The following is a 21,501-nucleotide window of genomic DNA, read 5'->3' as shown; positions in this document are numbered from 1 at the left end:
CTTGCCTCTCATGGTTCCCCAATCTACTTCACCTGGTGGTTCGAGACGGTTGACAGATCACGGTGCAACCATACCTACCGATGCAGGGTTCAGTAGTTCATCTACACCAAATCTCTTCTGTCTAACAGCCTAGCTGCTGAGCAGCAGAGTCTTAGTATGATGGGTTACTCAGTCCGTGCTTTGTATGCTTCTGTCCTGTAAGAAGGCTTCTACCACCAGCATTTACGAAGGAACTTGGTGGGCTCTTCGATCTTGGTGCCATAATTGGGGCAGTACTGATATGGCTGAGATGATCACAACACATTAGAGTTCATGAGATCCCTAGGTTCCTTCAGTTGGGTCTCGATACAGGGTTGAGTACTAACACTCTTAGGTCACAGTACCTAACAGCATTCTGGTCTCTAGAGGTCATCAGTCTTTCTCCTCCTATCTCTATGTTTGTTGTTTCCTTAAAAGGGCTGCTTTGTTCAATCCACTAGTAGTGCATATATTTATGACTTTGAACTTAAATTGGATACTCTCCACCCTCATGTCTCCTATGGCCAAATGTGACCTTCATACCTCGATACTCAAATCTCTGTTTTTATTTGCCATCACTTTGGCTAGCAGGGTATTGGAATCGAGTACCTTGATCCTGAATCGTGATCCTTGGTCCTGACCCATCCTTTGTGCCAAGGATTAATTCTCTTTTCCATAGGTCTCAGGAACTAGTCTTGCCTACCTTCTGTCCAAAGCCAATGCACCCATGGGAACATCAATGGCATTCTCTGGATGTCAGGGGGGCAGTTTGGTTCTCTTCGGACTGTAACTCTAAATTTTGGAAACAGACTCCCCTTTGGTTTCCTTTCAGGATAAATTCTTGGAGACCAAAGTGTCTTTGGCAACTATATCCCGGTGGCTTCGAAAATGCATTTCTCTAGGATATATGAGCCTCCTCCTCCAGGCATCACAGCCCACACCTTAAGGTGGCAGTGACATCCGCAGCAAGCAAAGGCAATTCTCTGTTAACCAATTATCTGCAGGGCTACTGCGTGGGCTTCAGATCACTCTTTTTAAAAACATTATAGGATTGATGTTTGTTCTTCTGATGCTGCCTTTGGCAGGCGAGTTCTACAAAAGGGGCTGCCTCGATAATGACTGGTACCTTTCCCACCCAGGGATAGTACTGCTCTGTTACATCCCAACGATGTGGAATGCCCTCTGGGAGCCTCGGGAGAAAGGGTAATGTCTTATCATGAATTCCTGTTCTCTGAGACTTCCAGAGGACATTCAGCCCACCCTAATTACAGATACCAGTCTACTCATTATACATTATGTGTTCAGAGGCTTCTGCCTTCGCTGCACATGTGGGGGAGGTAGTTAGGGTCTTCCGGGGATGACCTCCTTTCCCCCTTTCTTCTTTGTCCCTTCTCACTTTAAGTGTAGGGGTATGCTTGTCCTTATGGGTTCTTTGCAGTTCCCAATTCGCTTTTTTTCAACATAGCTATGAGATTGTTTTTTCTTTTACCGAATGTGGGGTTGTGGGGTATTTTTGCTCTTCCAGTGTGGTCTGGGAGGACAGCCAGGCTCCTCCCCCTGCAGGAGCTTCCTCAAGTTAACTCTGCCTTCTGTTCCAGGGGAGGGGCCTAACCCCACAGTGTGGAATGCCCTCCGGGAATCTCAGAGAACAGGAATTCACAGTAAGAAATTACCCTTTCTGTATTTCAGACTTGATGGGCAACTGTGAGTAAACTAAATAGCCAAGGTTATGCATCTATGCTGGCTCTACTGGGACCGATCATGTGAGCAGTCTTGGATCCATCAGCAGAAAGAAACAGAGTTCCCTAGCTCCATACATGGTTGAAAAATAGATTAGAAGTAGTCAGGATATGATCTGAGGACCTTTACATGCCCCAGGAATTCTTGAGTTCATCATTATCAAGATCCTTACTTAGGAACTTCTCACACTTGCCACAGTGGTAGAAACTGATTCATGAAAATGAAATTCCTCTGAATCCTTAGTATGAAAAATGTATCACAAATGTTGAGAAACTTCAAACTAACTAGATTAGGAAATTCTGTTTACGGACCATTTTGTCATGCCTCTTTGCTAAGCCACAGCTCCATACCTAACTGAGTTGTCCAGTGGCCACTACAAGGAAAACAGAGTGTCTAGTGTTGAAATTCTAGAGTTTTAGATGGACTACGTTATATTATTGCTCTCTAATTCTCATGTCTCTTTCAGCAATGTAAGTATTGCCAGTTATGAGAAATGTAAGTTGATATCTAGTCTGATCCTCCATGTGAAATGATAATCTGCAGGTGAAGGACATCTCAACTGCATGTAAACTTTCAAAATGTTCTATATAACAGCTCACAGTATATTTCTAGATTACTCATTTCCCAATCCTAGATCATGTTTGATAATGTATATTAGCCAACTTTGCATATGTTGTAGGAAAAACTTCATATGAACATTTAGGATCTACATGTGCTCTGTATGCTTTCAAAAGAGACAAAGGAGATGTAATGCACCTTTTATACTTGGAGTATAACTTTACAGTCTTATGTACGATTGCCCAGGGAATAAAACTATTGAACAAAATATACACTTGCGAGTATATGTACATAGTATTTTACTGAAAGTTTCTTCCACAGCCATAGTTGCAGAATTATCAGATCTAAACATTTGTTAGGTGTGCATATGTTGTCAATTAAGAGTTATGAGCCAAACTCCCCTGAAATTTTGAAGGTACTTCAAAATAGTGGTGCTGCAAATGAAATGGTCAAACTTGAATTTATCCTGTCTGGCTGCTGTTTCTGGATTTCAAGTAGTAATATACAATCAGTTATATTTGTCTTCTAAATGTTTGCTTGTGCTTAAAGCCTTTCTGCAGCTGGAGAAAAAGGAACAACAGAAGCTAGTCCTGGATCAGTCTCCTCCAGGGACAAGGAAAAACTACTCTTTTACAAATGACGAAGTTCGGCAAATTGATCGGGAAAACCAAAGGCTCTTAAAAGAATTGACAAAATACTCTGTAAAGCCCAGAAGCAAAAGTGCCTCACTGAAGAAACCGTCAGGCCCATCATCTAAGATGTACCACAGTGCCATCAATAGGCAGAAAGAACAGCAAAGGATTGACAGAGAGAATTTGGTAAGTTGATTTTGTTGAATAAATCATATTTTTAAATCAAATGAATGGCTAGTAAAGTCTTCTTAAGACATACTTGGGGGTGTTCTTTAAAAATGTTAGTTTAATTCAGAATTTTGCCTCTCTGCTCTGACCACAGAGCACTCAAGGTGGCTTACATAAGACTAACAGCCAATACATGCACAATAATAAAAATAAAACAAACTCAGAACAGCAACCATTAAAAAAAACCAAACATATCAGGAGGAGCAAAAAAAGGTCAAACTAAAGGGAGTCCAAAAGCAGCAGAAAGGGGGCAAAGCTGATCTCCTGAGCAAAGAGTCCCACACCCTGAGCACTGCAACCAAGTAAGCCCTTTTTTGTGTTCTCACTAAATCTATTTGGATAGTAGTGGGACATAAAAGAGGGTTTCTTCTGCTGTCCTCAGCGAGTGGGCAGAATACCCTTCAGAGGACACAGTTTAGGTATCTTAGTTCCTAGTCTTCCAGGGCTCTAACGATAAACATTGTGCTCAGAAACACACCAGCAGCCAATGAAGATGGGCAAGAAGTAGAGGAATGTGCTCCAGTGGACCAGATTCAGTCAGCACTTGTAATGTTGGTTAATATTGTTAGAATTGATAACACTAACAGCAGCGATAAGCGCTTTTAAATCATTGAACATATTTTCATTAGTGTATCCCCTGCCCACAGTTTTGTTCAGTGATATGCATATGACCCTGCTGATCGCAGTGGAACACTGCAATGGAGCCAACGTGGTGTAGTGGTTAGAGTGCTGGACTAGGACTGAGGAGACCAGAGTTCAAATCCCCATTCAGCCCTGATACTTGCTGGGTGACTCTGGGCCAGTCACTTCTCTCTCAGCCTAACCTACTTCACAGAGTTGTTGTGAGGAGAAACTTAAGTATGTAGTACACCTCTCTGGGCTCATTGGAGGAAGAGCGGGATATAAATGTTGTGGTGATGATGATGATGATGATGAAGAAACTAAGCAGGCCTACAAGAAAGAACAAGTAAAGAACCGAGGATATTCAATATTCAAGAAGCAATGTGTTTAAGAACATAAGAACAACCCTGCTGGATCGGGCCCAAGGTCTACCTAGTCCAGCATCCTGTTTCCCACAGTAGCCCACCAGATGCCTCTGAGAAGACCACAATCAAGAGGTGAGGGCATGCCCTCTCTCCTGCTGTTGCTCCCCTGCAAGAGGTATTCAGAGGCATCTTGCCTCTGAGGCTGGAGGTGGCCTGTAGCCATCAAACTAGTAGCCATTGATAGACCTGTCCTCCATGAATTTGTCCAACTCCCTTAAAGCCATCCAGGCTAGTGGCCATCACCACATCCCATGCCAGAGCATTCCATCGATTAATTATGCACTGTGTGAAAAGGTTCCTCCTTTTGTCAGTCCTAAATTTCCTTGCCATCAGTTTCATGGGATGATCTTTTCTAAACTTTAATGCCATCTGTAAATTTGGCCACTTCACTGCATACTCTAACTTCTAGATAATTTATGAACGAGTTACAGAGCACTGGTCCCAGTGCAGATCCTTTCGGGACCCCACTTCTTACTTCCTTCATTGTGAAAACTGTCCATTTATTCCTACACTCTGTTTCCAGTCCTTCAATCAGTTACTAATGCATAATAGAACTTGTTCCCTTATCCTTTGTTTTAGAAGTTAACTAATTTAACTTCTAAAACAAAGACTCAAGAGCCTTTGGTGAGGAATTTCATTTTAGAAGTTAAATTAGTTTCCCTTATAAAATATACTAGTAATTTTGTAAATCAATAACAAGTGTGTTCTTAAATTAGCCCCACGATGTATGGAAGAATTACAGGAGCTGAGGCAGCAAGGTAGACAACTAGAGCACATGTGGAGAAAGACCAACTTGAATCCGATAGAACATAACATTGAGCACGTTTGAAGGCCTATGCTGTTGTGATACATAAAAAGCACTTCTTTTCCACATGCAATGCATCCGCAAGCTCACATCCAGTGTTGCTGTCTAGGATTGTGAGACTAGTACATCCCCACCCTCCTTGAATTTGAATTTGGAACCATCAATTACCTGCTCTGATGTGTTTGAGTTTGTGGATAAAATCTCTGATATCTGAGCTGACCTGGATACCACATTTACTGCAGAGTAGATTGCAGAAGTATCCAGCAACTCCTCTTATGTTGTTAGATTGGATCAGTTTTTCATTGTGGTCCCTATACCTCACAAAAATAGACACCCTACTACCTGTTCTCTTGACCTTTTCTGAACATGGAGAGGGTCTCATAGGTAACTTAAGTGCTTCTTTGAGAGAAGGCAGGATACCTCCTTGTTTAAGGAAGTCTATTATCAGATCATTTTTGAAGAAACCTGCATTGGATCCCTGAGTTAGGTGATTACAAGTCCATCTCCAACCTCCCATGGTTGGCCAAGGTGATTGAGAGAGAGGGGTGGCCTCTCAGCAACAGGCAGACATGGAGGAGATGAATAATCTGAACCCATTTCAAACCAGTTTGGGGGTGGATGGATGGATGATCTGCAATTAGGACTCTATGAAGGGAGTGTGACTTTTTGTTGTGTTGAACTTTTTGGATCATTCAGTGACTTTTAGTCCCTACTATCTCCGATGTTTTTTAACATCTACATGAAACTGCTGAGAAAGATCATCAGGACACCTGGTGCAAATCTATTTCTCCATGTCAACTTCATCAGAAAATGGCATAGCTGCCTTAAATGCCTGTCTTAAAGCAGTAATGGGCTGGATGAGGCATAACAAACTGAATCCAAATGAGACAGAGATACTGATGGGGTGTGTGTGTCAGAATTTGAGATATGGTTTAGATATGCCTGTCCAGGATGGGGTTACATTCCCCAGAAGGAAGAGGTACATATTCTGGGAGTACTTCTGGACTCAACCTCTTCCTGGTACCTCAGGTTGAGGCAGTGGCCAGGAGCGCTTTTTATCAACTTCTGCTGATGACAGCTACATCCATTTTTGGAGATAAACAACCTTAAAACTGGTGTGAATGCTGGTAACCTCCAGGCTTGACTACTGCAGTGCACTTTATGTTGGGCTGCCTTTTTACAATTGCCTTTGTACAATTGCCTTTGTACAATTGTACATAGCCTTTGTACAATTGCCTTTGTACAATTGGAAACTACAATTGATGCAGCAGCCAGATGAGTCTCGGAGGCAATCCAAAGAGACCATACCACTCCTATTTTTAAAAAATTATACTGGCTACTAATGTGTTCCCAGGCAAAATACTAAGTGCTAGTTTTTACCTATAAAACTCTCAATGGCTCCCCTCAGGGTATTTAAGAGAGCGACTTCTTCGTCATGAACCCTTTTGAGATCACCAGGATAAGTCAATTTACCGTTGCCACTGGCTCATTTGGTAACGACTTGGAATCAAGCCTTCTGTATAGCCACCTCAGGACTTCAGAATATGTTCTTATTCTTATAAGAGATTTCCCATCTCTGGCTGCCTTTAAAGAAGATGCTTAAGACACTTTAATCAAGCTTTTAGTTAAACTTTTGATCCCCCCCCCCCTTTTAATCAGGCTTTTAGTTAAACTTTTAAATGGTTTTCTTTTTACTGTTGTCTGTTTTTAATTTTTACTGTATTTTACTTTTTTTATGTAAAGCACCTAGAGATATATTTATTATGTGGTATATAAATATGAAAAATAAGTCTCTTCTAATGTCCATCTGTCTGTGATTCTAAAGATTTTGCCAAAGCAGATAACATAACCAATATATAAATCAGTCGTGTTACGGGTTATTTTATATATATATCGTAGCAAAGAAGACATATTTAGGTTTAGCTATGTTTAACCATTCTTGTTTTGGTTAACCAAATTGAAATTTTATTAAAATAAAGGCTTTTTTGAAGAGACTTGAAGCAGTGAAACCAACAGTTGGTATGCGGCGCTCAGAACAGCTGATGGACTATCAGCGGCAGATGAGCTACCTAAGTTCTGCTCCAACCCCAAGGCGAGCAAAGTCTGCTTTAAGCCACCACAGTCCTTCTAGTAAGTAGCCCTAATGTGGTAATTCGGACTCTCTATTATATAGTAAAAAATAACATATGTGTTCTGTGAGCATGTAGGTACGTTATCTGTCAAATACTTATACCTGAGTCCCAGCTTGATTCAAGCATGTAAAGAGGTCCCAATCCCTACAGCCCAGCATGTAGTTCTGTTTGCAACTTGACTTGCTCTATGTTGGTGTGGTGGCCTCATAATAGAGGTAGACTTCATGTCCCAACTACACTTTGATCATTTGGTGTAGAGAAGAATCATTTCAGAATTTTCTGGTAAATAAGAATGCCTTGAACTCTGTGTGTACCGTATTTCAGCTTTCTAACTAATGCAGAAGTACCTTAATAACTTGAAGGTATAATTCGTGTTTTCTCTTTCAAAGGATTGTGTACAAATGTTTTCTCATTCACTAGGTATGAATCAAAAGTCATATTTCTTGCTGATGTTGGTACCTGGTGCACACATTTATGAGATAGATCTAAAGTGCTGCTTGCACAAAGGGAAGTTGCTGCTCCTTGTGACTGTCCACATAGTGACTGTCTACAATTTCCCTTCCAGCTACTGTTTCCTATGCTTAATCCAATGTCCTTTCCGAGAGTCCCCCGCCCTCAGGAACAGTTGGGAATTGCTCAGAATGCAAGTATGGGAGGGAGCCACAAGGTAGCTCCTTTCTGCAAGAGGAACTTGTAGGTCTTAGAATTCACCCCAACATTTCTTACTATAGAATGTGGGATTTTTAATTTATTTTTTTAGTTGAGTTATTCTGCCTTGTTAATAATGTTCTCTTTCCTGTGCATCGCTCCTAACAGGAGGTGCTTCACAAGCTTCCAGTCATAGTGCATCCAGTTCGGCAAGTCGAAGGAGTGAAAGACCCATTTTTGACTCATCCAATGGAGCCCTGCAGCGACTGAACCCCACTAACATTCCCACTGCCTGGATATAATTTATTTGCACGTTTATCACCAAATTTCTCATTCCAGTGTATTTGCAGATTGCTGTAATTCTGTGCAAGAGTATTGTAATGTTAACTGTTGGTGATTAAAGGACACTGTAAAGTGATATGAACTGCAAATGTATTCAAAATGTGATTTCTTTGAGCAGGCAAATTCTCTATCTCCATTGGATAACATTTTTCCAATCAGTGTTTCCTCTAACAAGATAGATTTGTATAAGAGAAATGTCATCTAAACACTGTAAATCTTATTTATATTTTTCTTTAAATTTCAAAATGATGATTGGATTTTGAAGTGTGAGTGTTGAATTGTTGCATTTTTTGGACCAGAAGCATAAAATCTGCTTTTCATCTAAACAGTTCAATAAAATTTGTATCTGTTGAATCCCTACATCTTGTTTTCTTCCTGTGTATTGATATTTTTAATTTAGCATATTCTGTTTATACAAAGTCTTTCAGAGTAAGTTACATCACTGATGTTTAATATAAAGTTTTACAGAAATGGTATAGAGAATGTATATTATTAAATTAATCTCCATGATTTAATTGTGAACCTTGAAATGGTGTTGGTTTGCTGCATGATGGAAAGCATGAACTGTGTCCTTTCAGATGAGCTCATGCTCTGCCTTTTCTTCAGTTCTGTATTCCAAGAATTAATTTTGATTTTTTTATATCAACTCTCCATGTGTAACACCAATAAAATGTGTTTCCAAATATTTAATATGACTTGCAATTTAACCAGTACATTAGGTTTCACCCCTTGTTTCCTATAACTTGACAAATCTGTTTTAGGCTGCAATCCTATATACACTTACTTGGGAGTAAGCCCCTCCGAACATACTGGAATTTGGGAGTGAGCTCCACTGAACATAGTGGGATTTACATTTGAGTAAATGTATAGGATTGAGCTGCACAGTGAATATTAAAGAAATAAGAAAAGCTTTCACTTTTATGGGTTAAATGTAGAACTTTGGCATTACTTTTAATGTTTTGAGCAGTAAATTTTTAAATGGTAGTGTGGTAACAAGTCTCTGGACTAGAGTTATTTTTGGTGACCTCTTAATGTGATCTTTGGATAGCTCTGCCAGTGTAAAGTATTTGCATAATTACGTTGATTGAATTGTTCTTTAAAGTTTTGTTGTTTCTTGAATGAGGTACAAATGATCAGCAGTTTTGTGATCACACGTTTTAACTAGGGATGTGCATGAAATGGGTTTTGTGTTTCATTTCAAGCTTGATGAAGGGCCTGTTTCGAGCTCGGAATGGAACAACCCCGTTCTGAGTCGGAACACTGAGTGTTCCAAGTGCCATTTTGGAGAGCTGTTTTTCCGGGGAGAACTGGTCTACTGATCAGGGTAGGTGGGTAGACCAGGCCTCCGCCCTGCTTAGTGAACAGACCAGCTCAGGGCTGGTCTACCCACCACATGAGGTGGGTAGACAAGGCCTCCGCCCTGGACATTGCACAATGGTCCGCCTCAGAGAACTGGTCTACCCAGTAAACCAGTCCTCTGAGGCGGGCTGACACACTAAGTCTGGGGCAGAGGCTTGGCCTACCAGCTGACCCCCATCAGTCGACCAGCTCTCTCCAGAAAAACAGCCCTCCAAACTGGCACTTGAAACACGCAAAACGTTCTGACTCAGAACAGGATGGTTCCGTTCCAAGCTCAAAACAGGTCTTTCATTTGAAGGGCATTTTGTTTTGAGCCCTGAATACTCAAAATGGCCTGTTTCAAGCTCGGAATGTTCCGAGTTTGGAACGTTTTGCACATCCCTCATTTTAACTGTAAGCACTTTAAAATCTTCACGTTACAGTTCTTTCCCTTGATAAAAACCACATTATGTATTCTAGGTTTAAATATCTTAATGTTAATGCTTTTTAAAAATTGGTTATTGGAGACACAGATTTTGTATATCACTCTAAATTTATAAGTAAAGTATTTAATTGAATTGTATATCTATATTCAGCAGTGCAATCCCTTTTTGTGAGTTGTATATCCAGTATGGCTAAGTAAGATATATCAAGGTGTTATTAAATTATTCCATCATACAGTTGAATTCCATCTACTTAAATTTCTCTTTAAGTTTTTCTTCCCAGTGGCCACCTAGAACTCAACTTTATCCCCTCATTCTTTCTCTGTGCATAATTTCTAATTAGATTTCTTGCTTGTTTGGAGTGTGTGTATATATAATCGTATGTCGTATGTGCATAAAACATGTGCATAAAATGTTGGTAAAAATGTAGTGTGTGAACAGGTAATGATGCACTATACTGATGATCGTATGCACTTCTTGAAGCTTCACAGAAGAGTTAAACGTGAGTTTTTGTATCAGCAGACAAGGTTTAATTGAGTTAACTCGGTATAAGCAGGACTACATATAGCACAATGTTCAGTTTCACAAAATTGTTCTGAATTAGGATAGAGATCAGTTATTTTAGCATTGTGTCTTAACAGCCCGCTAATTCATGATAGTGATAACAATTCCCTGATAATTGTCTTGGGGAATTTATTAACTTGGGAGAGGTCCATTTCCGGCTCATCACGCTCTGTTGCGTTTTGAATGGACTACCATTCCCCTGAGAAGTTTTTCTCCATCTTGGAATGTAAACTGAGCTTCTGAGTATGCACAGGTGAGCATGGGGACATGTAGGGCACTTGATGTCCTTTTTTGAGTGCTTTGGAAAACTGTATGTTCCAGCTTTCCTGCTGCTTGGGAAGCTCCTGGTTTCAGCATTCCTGCTGCCGTAGAGGAATGGAGACCTTGTAGAAATCCATATTGGTTGCTGCTGTTGACTGAGCTGCTAACAGGCTAGCAGAGTGAAGCTCAGGGAATTGTGGGGCATGGTAGAGGGAAGCAAATCTTAGAACTTGGTAGGGCAGCTACGAGGCTGGGTTTTTTCTGAAAATGGCTCATATATTAATAATGAATTTTGTCAAATCTTTTGCAGTCTTATTGTATATGTTACAAATAAAGATGTACTGTAAAGTATTTTTTACTCTGCTTTTGGATCACATGTTTCTTCCCTGGTTTTTTGTTTGTTTGTGTTGAATTTAGTTCATTTGTATTCTGTAAATGTATAAAATGAAAACTAAATCTTAATAAAACATTTCCTTAAGAGAGAAAAAAATAGGCACTGATTACATCACTGCTAGATCATAAATCAGAACCTTCTTGCTGCAAGCAGTAGCTCCTGAAAAAAGATGGAGGCTAAGGAGTATGCTCAGCTTTGACTAAGTTACTCAATAGCACAAGTTACTCAAGACTAATTTACTTAATAGCACAACTCAGGAGTTATTCTAAAGGATTCCTTAATTTCAGTAGGAGTTCCATTGAGTAATATAGGATGTCAGCCAGTAGTATTTTCATCCACTAAACTAACTCTTCACTTCTGTACTCCTAGGCAGAGCTTTTCTTGAAGGTGAGATGTGTGTCTGAGTTAGCCAGACTTCTTACCTTGAAGCTATCTCTGTCCAGATACGTGGACCACTGAGGACTCTTGCTTCAGGAATGCTGCCACATACGCACTTTGTGATTTTGTTTTGTGCTGCTGAGCACTTTTTGAAACATTCCAGCATTCTGCCACTCTGTTCATATGGCATTTATTTTGACAACAGACAGTAGTGTTCTCTTTATTTATTTATTTATTTTAAAAGCCCATAGCAAATCATATTTTAATAATTTGAATCAATTCATTTTTAAAAATAATCATTTTAAAAAACAGCACCCCCTCAATTAAAAAAAAATCTAATTTCAAATTATGGGGAGTGGGGCCTGCTCAGGAGTAGTAATGAATAGCCATTATGCAGTAGATCAACATTACACTCCAAAACATACCTGGAAGAAAATATTGCTCAGAGATCCTTAATGAGCTATGAATTTCATGAGGAGTGGGAGTTGGGGAGACTCCCATCATCAAAATGCTCCTGTACAAGCCCCAATGAAGTGAACAGGAACTACACAAAAATATAGCAGTGCTCTTGCGCAGCATTCATTCATTGCAACGGGGTGCAGGATGACTTCCTGGTGAATTGTGCCCCAAAAGGCCATTCTGCTTATGCAGGGGTGTATCTTTGAATGACATTTGACAGATTTACTTGCCATCTACCTCCAAACATACGTTGGGTTTGTCTAATATTAAAGAACATGGTGAAAAACTGAGGACAGTATTTGGTTTCACTATTTTGTTTTCCAAGAACCCAATACGGGGATCTTTGAAAATCTGTTTGGAATGCAATTGTAACATGTGCACGTATTAGGCAATAGTCTGACATAGTTCTGTATTACTTCCCCCCCCCCAATGCAGCTGAACCCCCATACAACTTACTTTGATCTTTTAGGTAAAGGTAAAGAGTGCCGTCAAGTCAATTTCAACTCCTGGCGCCCACAGAGCCCTGTGGTTTTCTTTGGAAGAATACAGGAGGGGCTTACCATTGCCTCCTCCCATGCAGTATGAGATGATGCCTTTCAGCATCTTTCTATGCCGCTGCTTCCCAGTATAGTACCAGTGGGGATTTAAACCGGCAACCTTCTGCTTGTTAGTCAAGCATTTCCCCCTATGCCACGTAAGTTAAATTTATATAGAAAGATGTGAACTTTGGGGGAGGAGCTGTGAGATTTGAATATCATCCTGAACATTACTCAGTTGCTCATTGGAATACAGTTCTATTTGACAAGATATACTCCATGCAAACAATGCCATGGGTGCTACAAAGCTGCTAGCTTGGAGCAATCTGTGCTCAGCTTGGAAATAGGACTATTATCTCCTCCTTTGGTCTATACGGCAAACTCTGTTTATATGAGATGCCATTTATTTGCCCAGGAAACAAACATGTATTAATAACTCTGTTTATTTCTGTTGATGCTTGGTCTTTTAGTTTGCTGCTCGTTTTTACAACAATGGTATTTGACATTTTAGTTCAGTTCTGGGTCCTGTTAATTAAAGAAATCAGAAGTTTCCTTGAAGAGAGTTAGAAATGATTGCCTGTCTGAAGGTATTTTTTAAAGCAAAACACTTCAACTCTAGATATAGCTGGAAGTTATTTACCTTCCTACTGCTGGTAAGATACCAAGATTTTATGATGTAACAATGATTTTTAAAAATCTGCAATTGCTGCCATTAAAAACATCTTTTACCTAAGGAAGGCAGTGCCTACTACTGCTTTTTACCAGTAAGCTCTTCTGTTTGTTTATTATATTTGTATACCACTCCAAAAAGCTTAGAGCAGGTAACATGTTTTAGATGGTTTTGTCATTCTGGTAGCTTACAGAGTCAAACTAGCTTAATTTCAGCCACTACAACTGTGCCATCTACCTTCAGATCACTTTTAAGTCACACTGACTGATGGGCAAATGAAGCATATGCATGGAAATCAGTGGACTTAGCTTTGCCTTTAATATTAGTAAATTAATATTAGTAAATCAAACAGAAGTACAGAAATGAAAGAGGGTAAAGATCCAATACATGACCCTTTTGCCCTATATTACATTTATTCGTGGTGAAAGTGCATGTTCATTTGTAAAAGCCTGCTGAACCTTTTCTTTTATTGATGTTTGAAACTGGTTATTTAATTGAATTATGCAGGGGGAGCTTATGCTATAATTACAGGTCATTACTCTCCATAATACAGTTCTTGAAACCTGTCATTGTATTTTGATGAAATTAATGAAGCATTTAAAATTTAAAAAATAAATAAAGGATAAGGGAAATTCAGAGAAGACTGATCCATCTATTGCTATCAACTATAGTAACTAAGAAAGAAATCTCCGCAGTCATGGGCAGTATCTCTTTGATCACCAAATGTTGACAGGGAATGCCATTTCCATAATGTATTTGTAAGCTTCCTGGGCATCTGGCTAGCCACCACTGCAGCTAAAGTAAGCAATATGCAAACTCATATTTATTTCTGTGGTGTTCATAGAAACCTGTCTGTATTTTTGAATTGTTATAAAAATGGGAATGGAATTGTTCAGCTCATTTTAAACTTTCCATCTTCACCCTTTGAAATAATTATTAAAGCAAATTTCACACACACACACACACAGTACAAAAATGAGTTACCTTTTGGTAGAAAAAACTAAGCTGTGGGATGACTTAAATAGGTTTCATTTTATTGCAGAAGTTTAAAATGCTAGGTTGCCACTTTGAAGTGTTTTCCCCTTCTTCTAATAATGCCCACAGTTCCTAATTAGCAAAGAGTTTTCCAATATGAAATCAGAGGAAGATTGCCAGAAACTAGGCCAGCTGAAAGCTGTGCATCAGTATAATAGCTCATCATAATTTGCTCACTTCTCATTTTAGACTAAAGTGTGCTACATATTGCTTGCTATTATGAGGCCTCTAGAGGCACTTGATTTTTTTTTCCAGTTAGTGCACACAGTTTAGAATGATCAAACACATTGATTAATTATTTTTTTAAAAAAAAACATAGCAAAAGATCTTTGCTTAGTAATCAAGCTTCAGAGATGAAATTCAGTGGGCTGGTTCTAATACTAATCTTTCTTTTCAGATATTCAGCGTAAAGACTGCAAAGAAGGTATGTGGGATTTTTGTGCTTTCTTTGTACAGTAGACTCCCTGGAGTAAAACATACAACAAACTGCTTCTGAATTATAGCCTGATCTGCAGAGGGGCTTCAGCTAGTTGGGTACACCATTAAATTCAGACGTTTTCAACATAAATGTGAAAAAGCAAACTCTACAGTACTAAAAGGGGATATGTTTTCCTGTTTTAAACGAAACATCTCTTAATCATTGCATTTGTCTACACCAAAATAATCTCCATGGAAGGTACAGATGTAGTGGCTAAAGGGGAAGAATCTTCAGATTTGAGAAAAGCTTCATGATGAAAATGTTTATGTTATTGTATGAAAGAAAACAATTTCTTCCTCCACTACTGGAGTATGGACTGAGTAGCTGTTGCTCAAATTACCTAATCTGCATGCCTGTAGCAGCAGCACACATGCCACTCTTTTCACGCAGGAGATACTTTAACATGCCAATACAAACACTCAGTTTCCCACTGTTTTGTAATTGTGAGTGTTAAGGTCTACTACATCTCTTTGGGGCTTTCTTTGGACAAAAAGTATTCCTGTAGTACATCCTATTTCAACAGCTGCAAAACAGCACCCTCTATTGGACCCCTGCCTGACAGCACAGCAGGTAGGTATGAGATTATAGTCAGTGCTGTTGAAGGTGTAATATTAGCAAATTACTATTGTGCTACTTGATACCTTGCCTTTTGGAGATCTATTCCAGAGTGGGGGAATGCGCACGCGCACACACACACAAACACACACCCCTCAATGAGCATGCATCTTTAAGGGCAGCCCATTTGCTTGAGAAGATGCTTGTGGATACATGACATCCTAATAAGCAAGTATTGAAAATAGTATATACCTGTGGGTAGTAAACAATGAGAACCCAAACCACATATTAAGAGAGTCAAGTCTAGAATTATGACCTGCCTCTCATCAGCTCATATTATTTCTAATTAAACAAAAAGAACATGATAGTTGATAATACCATGACCATATAGGATACTAAACCAATACAAGTGTTACATGCAAGATTCTTCAAGTTTGTTTGGAGGAGATTGCTGGACTATTTCATTTTGTTATGGGAAAGAGTGACACGGCACTCTATGCTAGCCATATGTATACTCATACACAGATATGAAACATACAAATTGGCAGTGTTCACAGTTTAGAAAATAATAGAAAGGATGCAGTGGAGTACCATTTAATCAGTTCATCGTAGCATGCCCCGTATGATAAATTATCAGCTGCTTTATTCATAATTGACCTAAATTGTTTAGTCATTGTATTACACCATTTCACATGTAATCAAATTTTGAAAATTGCTTAGACAACCCTCCACATGTGTGGCTATATGTGCCAAGTCCCTCTACGGATGTATTAATCAAATCAAATTAATAATAATAATGTTACAGATAATATGTATATTGCTGTAAAGGGCTGCACAAATTCAGCCTCCAACTGCTGCTGAACTACCAACTCCCATCATTCCTAACTAGTGGCCATTATGGCTGGGAATGAGGAGGTTGTAGTCCAAGAAAAGCTGGAGAACCAAAGTTATGCAGCCCTGCTATAAAGATATTACCCCCCCACGCCATGTATGTTCATTATCCTTCTTCTGAGTGCCAGAGAGAAGCTTTAATTTAATGTTTTTGGCAGTATCTGAATAATCGCTGTAGTTGTACAACTAGCACCACTGTGAGACAGTACTGCTTAAAAATATGTCTCTTGACAAGGCTGGTGGACAGTCTTTACATATGAAATACATATCCTTGTGATTCAAATGTTATAATACTCTAAGATGCATGTAAAGAGGAATTACCATTTAAAAAAAGATTGAAGAATTTCATTTAAAGATTTATTGAATTCACATTTCTAATTGCTTAAATATAGTGTGACAATCAGACTTCAGGAAGTGCACTTTAAACAGGAATATATTATGGATATTTGTCAAATATATTTTTATATACATAGGCCTCTTGAATTTTCCATACAAAAATTTAAACTATGACCTAATGGGCAACCATTGCTCAGCCTTACAATATAGCAACCTGATCTCTGAACTGGATTTGACCCCTGATACCCATCTCTGTTTCCCTAGGAAATATTTTGTTGCCCATTAAATCACATGTAGATAAGTTTAAAAAAAAGAGAACTATTGAATCCAGTAGTTTGATTCTTAGACATATTTCTTGATCTCATCATACAAGACTAATACAAAAGCACCACCCATGCCTCTCAACACATTGGACCAGGCACCTTTGAAGAACGCCTTCCCTCCTTCATCTTTAGTTATTTTCTTCCAGCAGTCAATTGTGCCCTTGTACATGATATCAGCTGTGGAAGACAACATATGCAGGTAAATCAGATGCACCTTTCTCAGAACAAAATACCAGTGCAAAATAATGCCAAGTACTTTGTCCACATCCTTCAAAAAGTCTGGAATGCTATTCCTACATCCAGCGGAACAACCAATCTCTCCCACCCCACCCCAGATATTCAACTGCAGTCTCCAAATGGGTCACCACAGTCTGGGAAACTTTTTTGTCTTTTCAAGTAGACCATATGCAAAGCATATTGCCAATTCTTGTGACAAACATAGAAAAACAGCTTCAGAGTTGTCAAGCACAGAAACAGAGTACATTCATAGTACTCTAAAGCAGGGATTCTCAACGTTGGGTCCCCAGATGTTACTGGACTTCAACTCCCATAATCCCCAACCAAAGGCCACCGGGGCTGGGGATTATGGGAGTTGAGGTCTAATAACATCTGGGGACCCAACGTTGAGAATCCCTGCTCTAAAGTACATAATACTTAACAACTAAATGCAAAGATCTTACAAGCCAAATGCAAAAGTTGTAAGCTGAAATCCAGTTGAGCTTTGCTCAAAAAAGCCCATTTAATAAATATCAAGCATCCTTCCCATACTCCTTAAAAAGCATAGATCCTTAGTCTAAGGACTAAGTCTGTCTTCCCTTGACCTGTTGAAAGTCTCAACTGATGTGTTGTGTGTTATAAGGAGGCAGGGCTATTTTCTTACCTCCTTTCCTGCCAGACTGCATCATCATCCTACGTCGAACAGTGTCAAAGGGGTAGGACACCAGCCCTGCTACTGCTGTAACAGTCTGGGCAATCATCCAGCTGACCACAATATGCACATTCTTTGGATCAGGCATCATCCCTGCCATCAGGAGGAAAAGGAGCGTGTAGGAGGGAAATGGGGAAAAACAGTTATCAGCACCACATGGTCAATTCTACATCACCCACACACAAATCAGGACAAGTGATGTCAGTGAACTTGTGTTACACCCTGTTCATTCAAACCATGTGAAAAACATCACCTAATTCAGCTACAAGAGAATTTCAGAGCAGGCCAATTTACACATTTCTAATATATTTCAGACATGTCAAGTTTTCAGTGTCCAGAATCTATGATGCAGAATGTAGCTGCATCACAGAGTGGCTGTATTTATCAGACGTTAGTTGCAGAAGAATTAGTGCTCTTCAACTAGAAGTGTGTCAACTCTCTCTTAGAGATACAAACTAGTCAGTTTGCACACGGTCCTTTCTCAAAGCAGATCAGAGTTGAATACACTCTGTTCTCAGGCCGCCACTATGAAATTTGGTCAGTCTGAGCAACAGTGGTTGTCCTAAAGTTTCTCAGTGAACTTCATGATTGAACAGAAATATAAAACCAGCAGGAATTCCCTGTCACAGTCTAGCACTATAGTCATTCCAACACTGCTATGATAAAATCTCTGCAACAAAGAGGGCAGGGGATGAAAAAAGGTGTAATTTGGGGAGGGAATTTTTAGAATCCCAAAAGGCTGCTTTGCCATACAAGTATTAAGAGACGTAGGGACTTGGTTTAAGGAAGCTAGGAAGCTTGTATGAGGGGAGTTCAAAGGCAGGCTGGAGTATCAGAATGATAATGCTATCTACTTCACCAAGATATTTCTGTACTGACAAGCAAAAACCCACCACATCCATGTTGAGCTTTAGAGCACCTTCAAATCAAGACCCCTTGAAGAGTTTCATGACCCCATCAAGATTGCTCAGTACTCGATGTCTTGCAAACTGCCCAGAAAAGAAAGTTTGGGGCGGTCTACAAATTTGATAGATAAACTCCTACTCCCTGCACACATTCAGATAGAATGGATCAGAAAAAAAGGAGATTTAAGATTGCCTCCCCTCTCATAGAAGAAAAGAAAAAGAAAAAAATAATCTGCAGATAGGATTACAAAATACTCCTGTATACTCTAAATACTGGCTTCCTATTAAGTTAGAGTCATAACTACTTAGAGTTCCAGAGTCATACCTTCTATATAATAAAATGAATCCACCTAAATGCTAGACTTCAGCTAATGCTGCAGAATCTAGACTGCAATCTGTCACTTTAGAGACCTCTAATAAATGTCATCAGGACTTCCTTTTCTTACCCTTAGCTGTGTCATAGATGCCAAAATAAGCTGCTCTGTAGATAATGATGCCCTGGACTGACACATTGAATCCCAAGTAGAGACCCTTAAGACCATCAGATTTGTAGATCTTGGCAATACAGTTGCCCAGCCCAGTGAACTGCCTCTCGTTCAGCCCTTTGCCCACATCAGCGGCTAGCCTGGTCCTGGCAAAATCCAGAGGGTATACAAAGCAGAGAGAAGTTGCTCCTGCAGCACCCCCAGAGGCCAGATTGCCTGCAAAGTAGCGCCAGAACTGCTTGTGCTTGTCCACACCCCCAAGGAAGATTTGCTTGTACTTGTCCTTGAAGGCAAAGTTGAGGGCCTGGGTGGGGAAGTACCGGATGACATTGGCCAGGTTGCCTCTCCAGAAGGAAATGATGCCCTGCTCTTTGGGAATCCTAACCACACAGTCCATGATCCCCTTGTACTGCTTATCAGCTGTGATCTGTTGACTGGCATGCTGGACCTGTTAGGGGGGGAAAGTGGGAAGCAGAGAGGGGGAAGGAAGGGGGAAAATGGGATTATGACTTATATCATTGCACCCAAGTTTTCAGTGTAAAGCAATGGCTACCCTCCACCTCTGCACCTGCAGCCTTGGCTTTGACAGGTGCCATAGCTGGTCATATCACTTGCTATCATTCTGGGTCATAAGAGTTGCACAGAATTTGCAACTAAGAATAACTGAGCATCTTGCAAGGCTACATGCTAGCTTGACTTCCTCCATTACACATGCACTCCAAGGTGGCATACACAATACTATTCCCAGTAGGGAGGGCAGCTACATGAGCAGCCTCTTTGATGTTGTTCTAGCCATTTTTTAAAATTATTATTATTGTTGTTGTTGTTTATTTATTACTACATTTATATCCCGCTCTTCCTCCAAGGAGCCCAGAGCAGTGTACCACATACTTGGGTTTCTCTTTCACAACAACCCTGTGAAGTAGGTTAGGCTGAGAGAGAAGTGACTGGGCCAGAGTCACCCAGCTAGTTTCCTTGAGCTGACCTCTACTCAGCTACCAAGCCCCTAGAACACAACTTTTGTGCATAAGATCCGTATGAGTCAAAGTAGCGCCCCAGTTTGTCTCAATGCGAGCAACATTTCTATTCATGAAATCTGTTATTGGCTTGAATGGCCACCAACCAACTACACCCAACTTTAAAAAAAACCAAAAAAAAAAAAACAAAACCACCCAAGATCTGAAAGCATTTTACATTAGTAGATCTGTGCTATAAACAGAGCGGGGTGGGGGAAGAGAGCTGGTCTTGTGTAATCGGAACTGCACAAGTGGAGTTTCCATATTTAGCCACTTCTCCCTTGTGCCAGTCTGACATTAGAATCCCAGCTCCTCTGCAGTTTTAGCCCCATGAGAGGAGAACTTTTCCCTAGAGATACAGCAGAGCATTGTGTCTGTGTGTGGGGGTGTGTGTGTGGCTTGCTTCAGGCAGTTATTCTTAAGCGGTCTTGCACTGAGCTCATGACTTTCTAAGGACAAGCGTTCCTAGACAACTTGTTGCCAGTTTCAGCGTGAAAAGCTCGGTTTTTGCCATCTAACCTGTAAGGGAATGCCAAAGAGCAAGGCACCCTCTCCAGGAATAGGTGCGAGTTAAGAAGCTGGAAAGCTCCTTCTCTGGATCCAATTACATGCCGACTGAGGAAACCCAGCCCTCACCACCACAACCGCCTTACCTGCAGCAACAATTTCACTCTTTCAATGGGCGCTACAGCCGTCTTGGAAATGGCAGCAGCAATGCCACCGGCCAAAAAGTCCTTAAGGAAACTGAGAGCTTGGTCAGTCATGATGGGGCAAAATCAACGCCAACCAGCCCGGTCTTCGCAATTAGAGCTCTGTCACCAGGCACCTCCCCACCCAGCGCTGCCGCTGCCGCCGCCGCCCCCCCAACCTAATCACACCGCGTTCCAAATGGACGGACCCCTACCTCTTTCGGCTATTTATAGCCCCCCTGGGTCTCGCGATAAGAGGAGGGCCCGCGGCGAGCCGGCCCGCGCGCACATTGGCCAGGACCCCCCATCATTAGAGGGCAGCGGGGCAAAGTCGCCATGCTGCTCTGCCCGAAGGGCAAATTAAAGTTATCGGGTCCCTGTCGGAGAACGCTATGTCACAGCATGTGCTCGCTGTATTAATAGCACAGGGGAGGTGCAGGAGCGGGCCGCGAAGGGGAGAGAGGAAGCTAATACTTTGCGCAGAAGAGAGAACCCTTCGCCTCGGAGAGCCAAGACCTCGCTAAGAGCGCAGTAGCGCACGAGAAAGTGTGGAAGGATTCCCGCGCCTCCAGGCTCAAGCGAGGATGCGCACGGGGCACTTCCTCCTGAGGCAGTGATTCTTATTTCTGGTGTTGTGGGATTTTTGTTCTCATCCTCCCAAGGGTATT

At 40.6% G+C, this 21,501-nt stretch overlaps 2 protein-coding genes across 2 annotated transcripts in view; one reads left to right on the top strand and one right to left on the bottom strand.

Moving 5' to 3' along the window:
- Positions 1-11,118, top strand: part of CFAP97 (cilia and flagella associated protein 97) — a 34,968-nt gene extending 23,850 nt beyond the window's left edge. Inside the window, exons 3-5 of the mRNA XM_053256498.1 lie at positions 2,866-3,134; positions 7,007-7,157; positions 7,976-11,118. Coding sequence (XP_053112473.1) covers positions 2,866-3,134; positions 7,007-7,157; positions 7,976-8,109 — 554 coding nt within the window. The 3' untranslated portion in view covers positions 8,110-11,118. The remainder of the gene's footprint in view (positions 1-2,865; positions 3,135-7,006; positions 7,158-7,975) is intronic.
- A 5,376-nt stretch (positions 11,119-16,494) lies between these two features.
- Positions 16,495-21,040, bottom strand: SLC25A4 (solute carrier family 25 member 4). Its single transcript, XM_053256499.1, has 4 exons — positions 20,798-21,040; positions 19,090-19,576; positions 17,691-17,831; positions 16,495-16,987 (listed from the first exon to the last, which is right to left on the bottom strand). The coding sequence occupies exons 1-4, from the start codon at positions 20,906-20,908 to the stop codon at positions 16,830-16,832; spliced, it is 897 nt and encodes a 298-aa protein (XP_053112474.1). The 5' UTR covers positions 20,909-21,040; the 3' UTR covers positions 16,495-16,829.
- Positions 21,041-21,501: the final 461 nt, after the last annotated feature.

Source organism: Hemicordylus capensis, chromosome 5 (genome assembly GCF_027244095.1).
Source record: "Hemicordylus capensis ecotype Gifberg chromosome 5, rHemCap1.1.pri, whole genome shotgun sequence".
NCBI lineage: Eukaryota > Metazoa > Chordata > Lepidosauria > Squamata > Cordylidae > Hemicordylus > Hemicordylus capensis.
Note: the sequence above shows the minus strand (reverse complement) of the source record. Positions and strands in the feature narration are given on the sequence as shown.

Coding starts and splice junctions, on each gene's coding strand:
- SLC25A4 (XM_053256499.1), bottom strand. CDS start 20,908: ATGACTGACCAAGCTCTCAGTTTCCTTAAGGACTTTTTGGCCGGTGGC. Junction 19,577..20,797: donor GAGTGAAATTGTTGCTGCAG/GTAAGGCGGTTG, acceptor CCCCCCTAACAG/GTCCAGCATGCCAGTCAACA. Junction 16,988..17,690: donor GCAGTCTGGCAGGAAAGGAG/GTAAGAAAATAG, acceptor TGTCTTCCACAG/CTGATATCATGTACAAGGGC.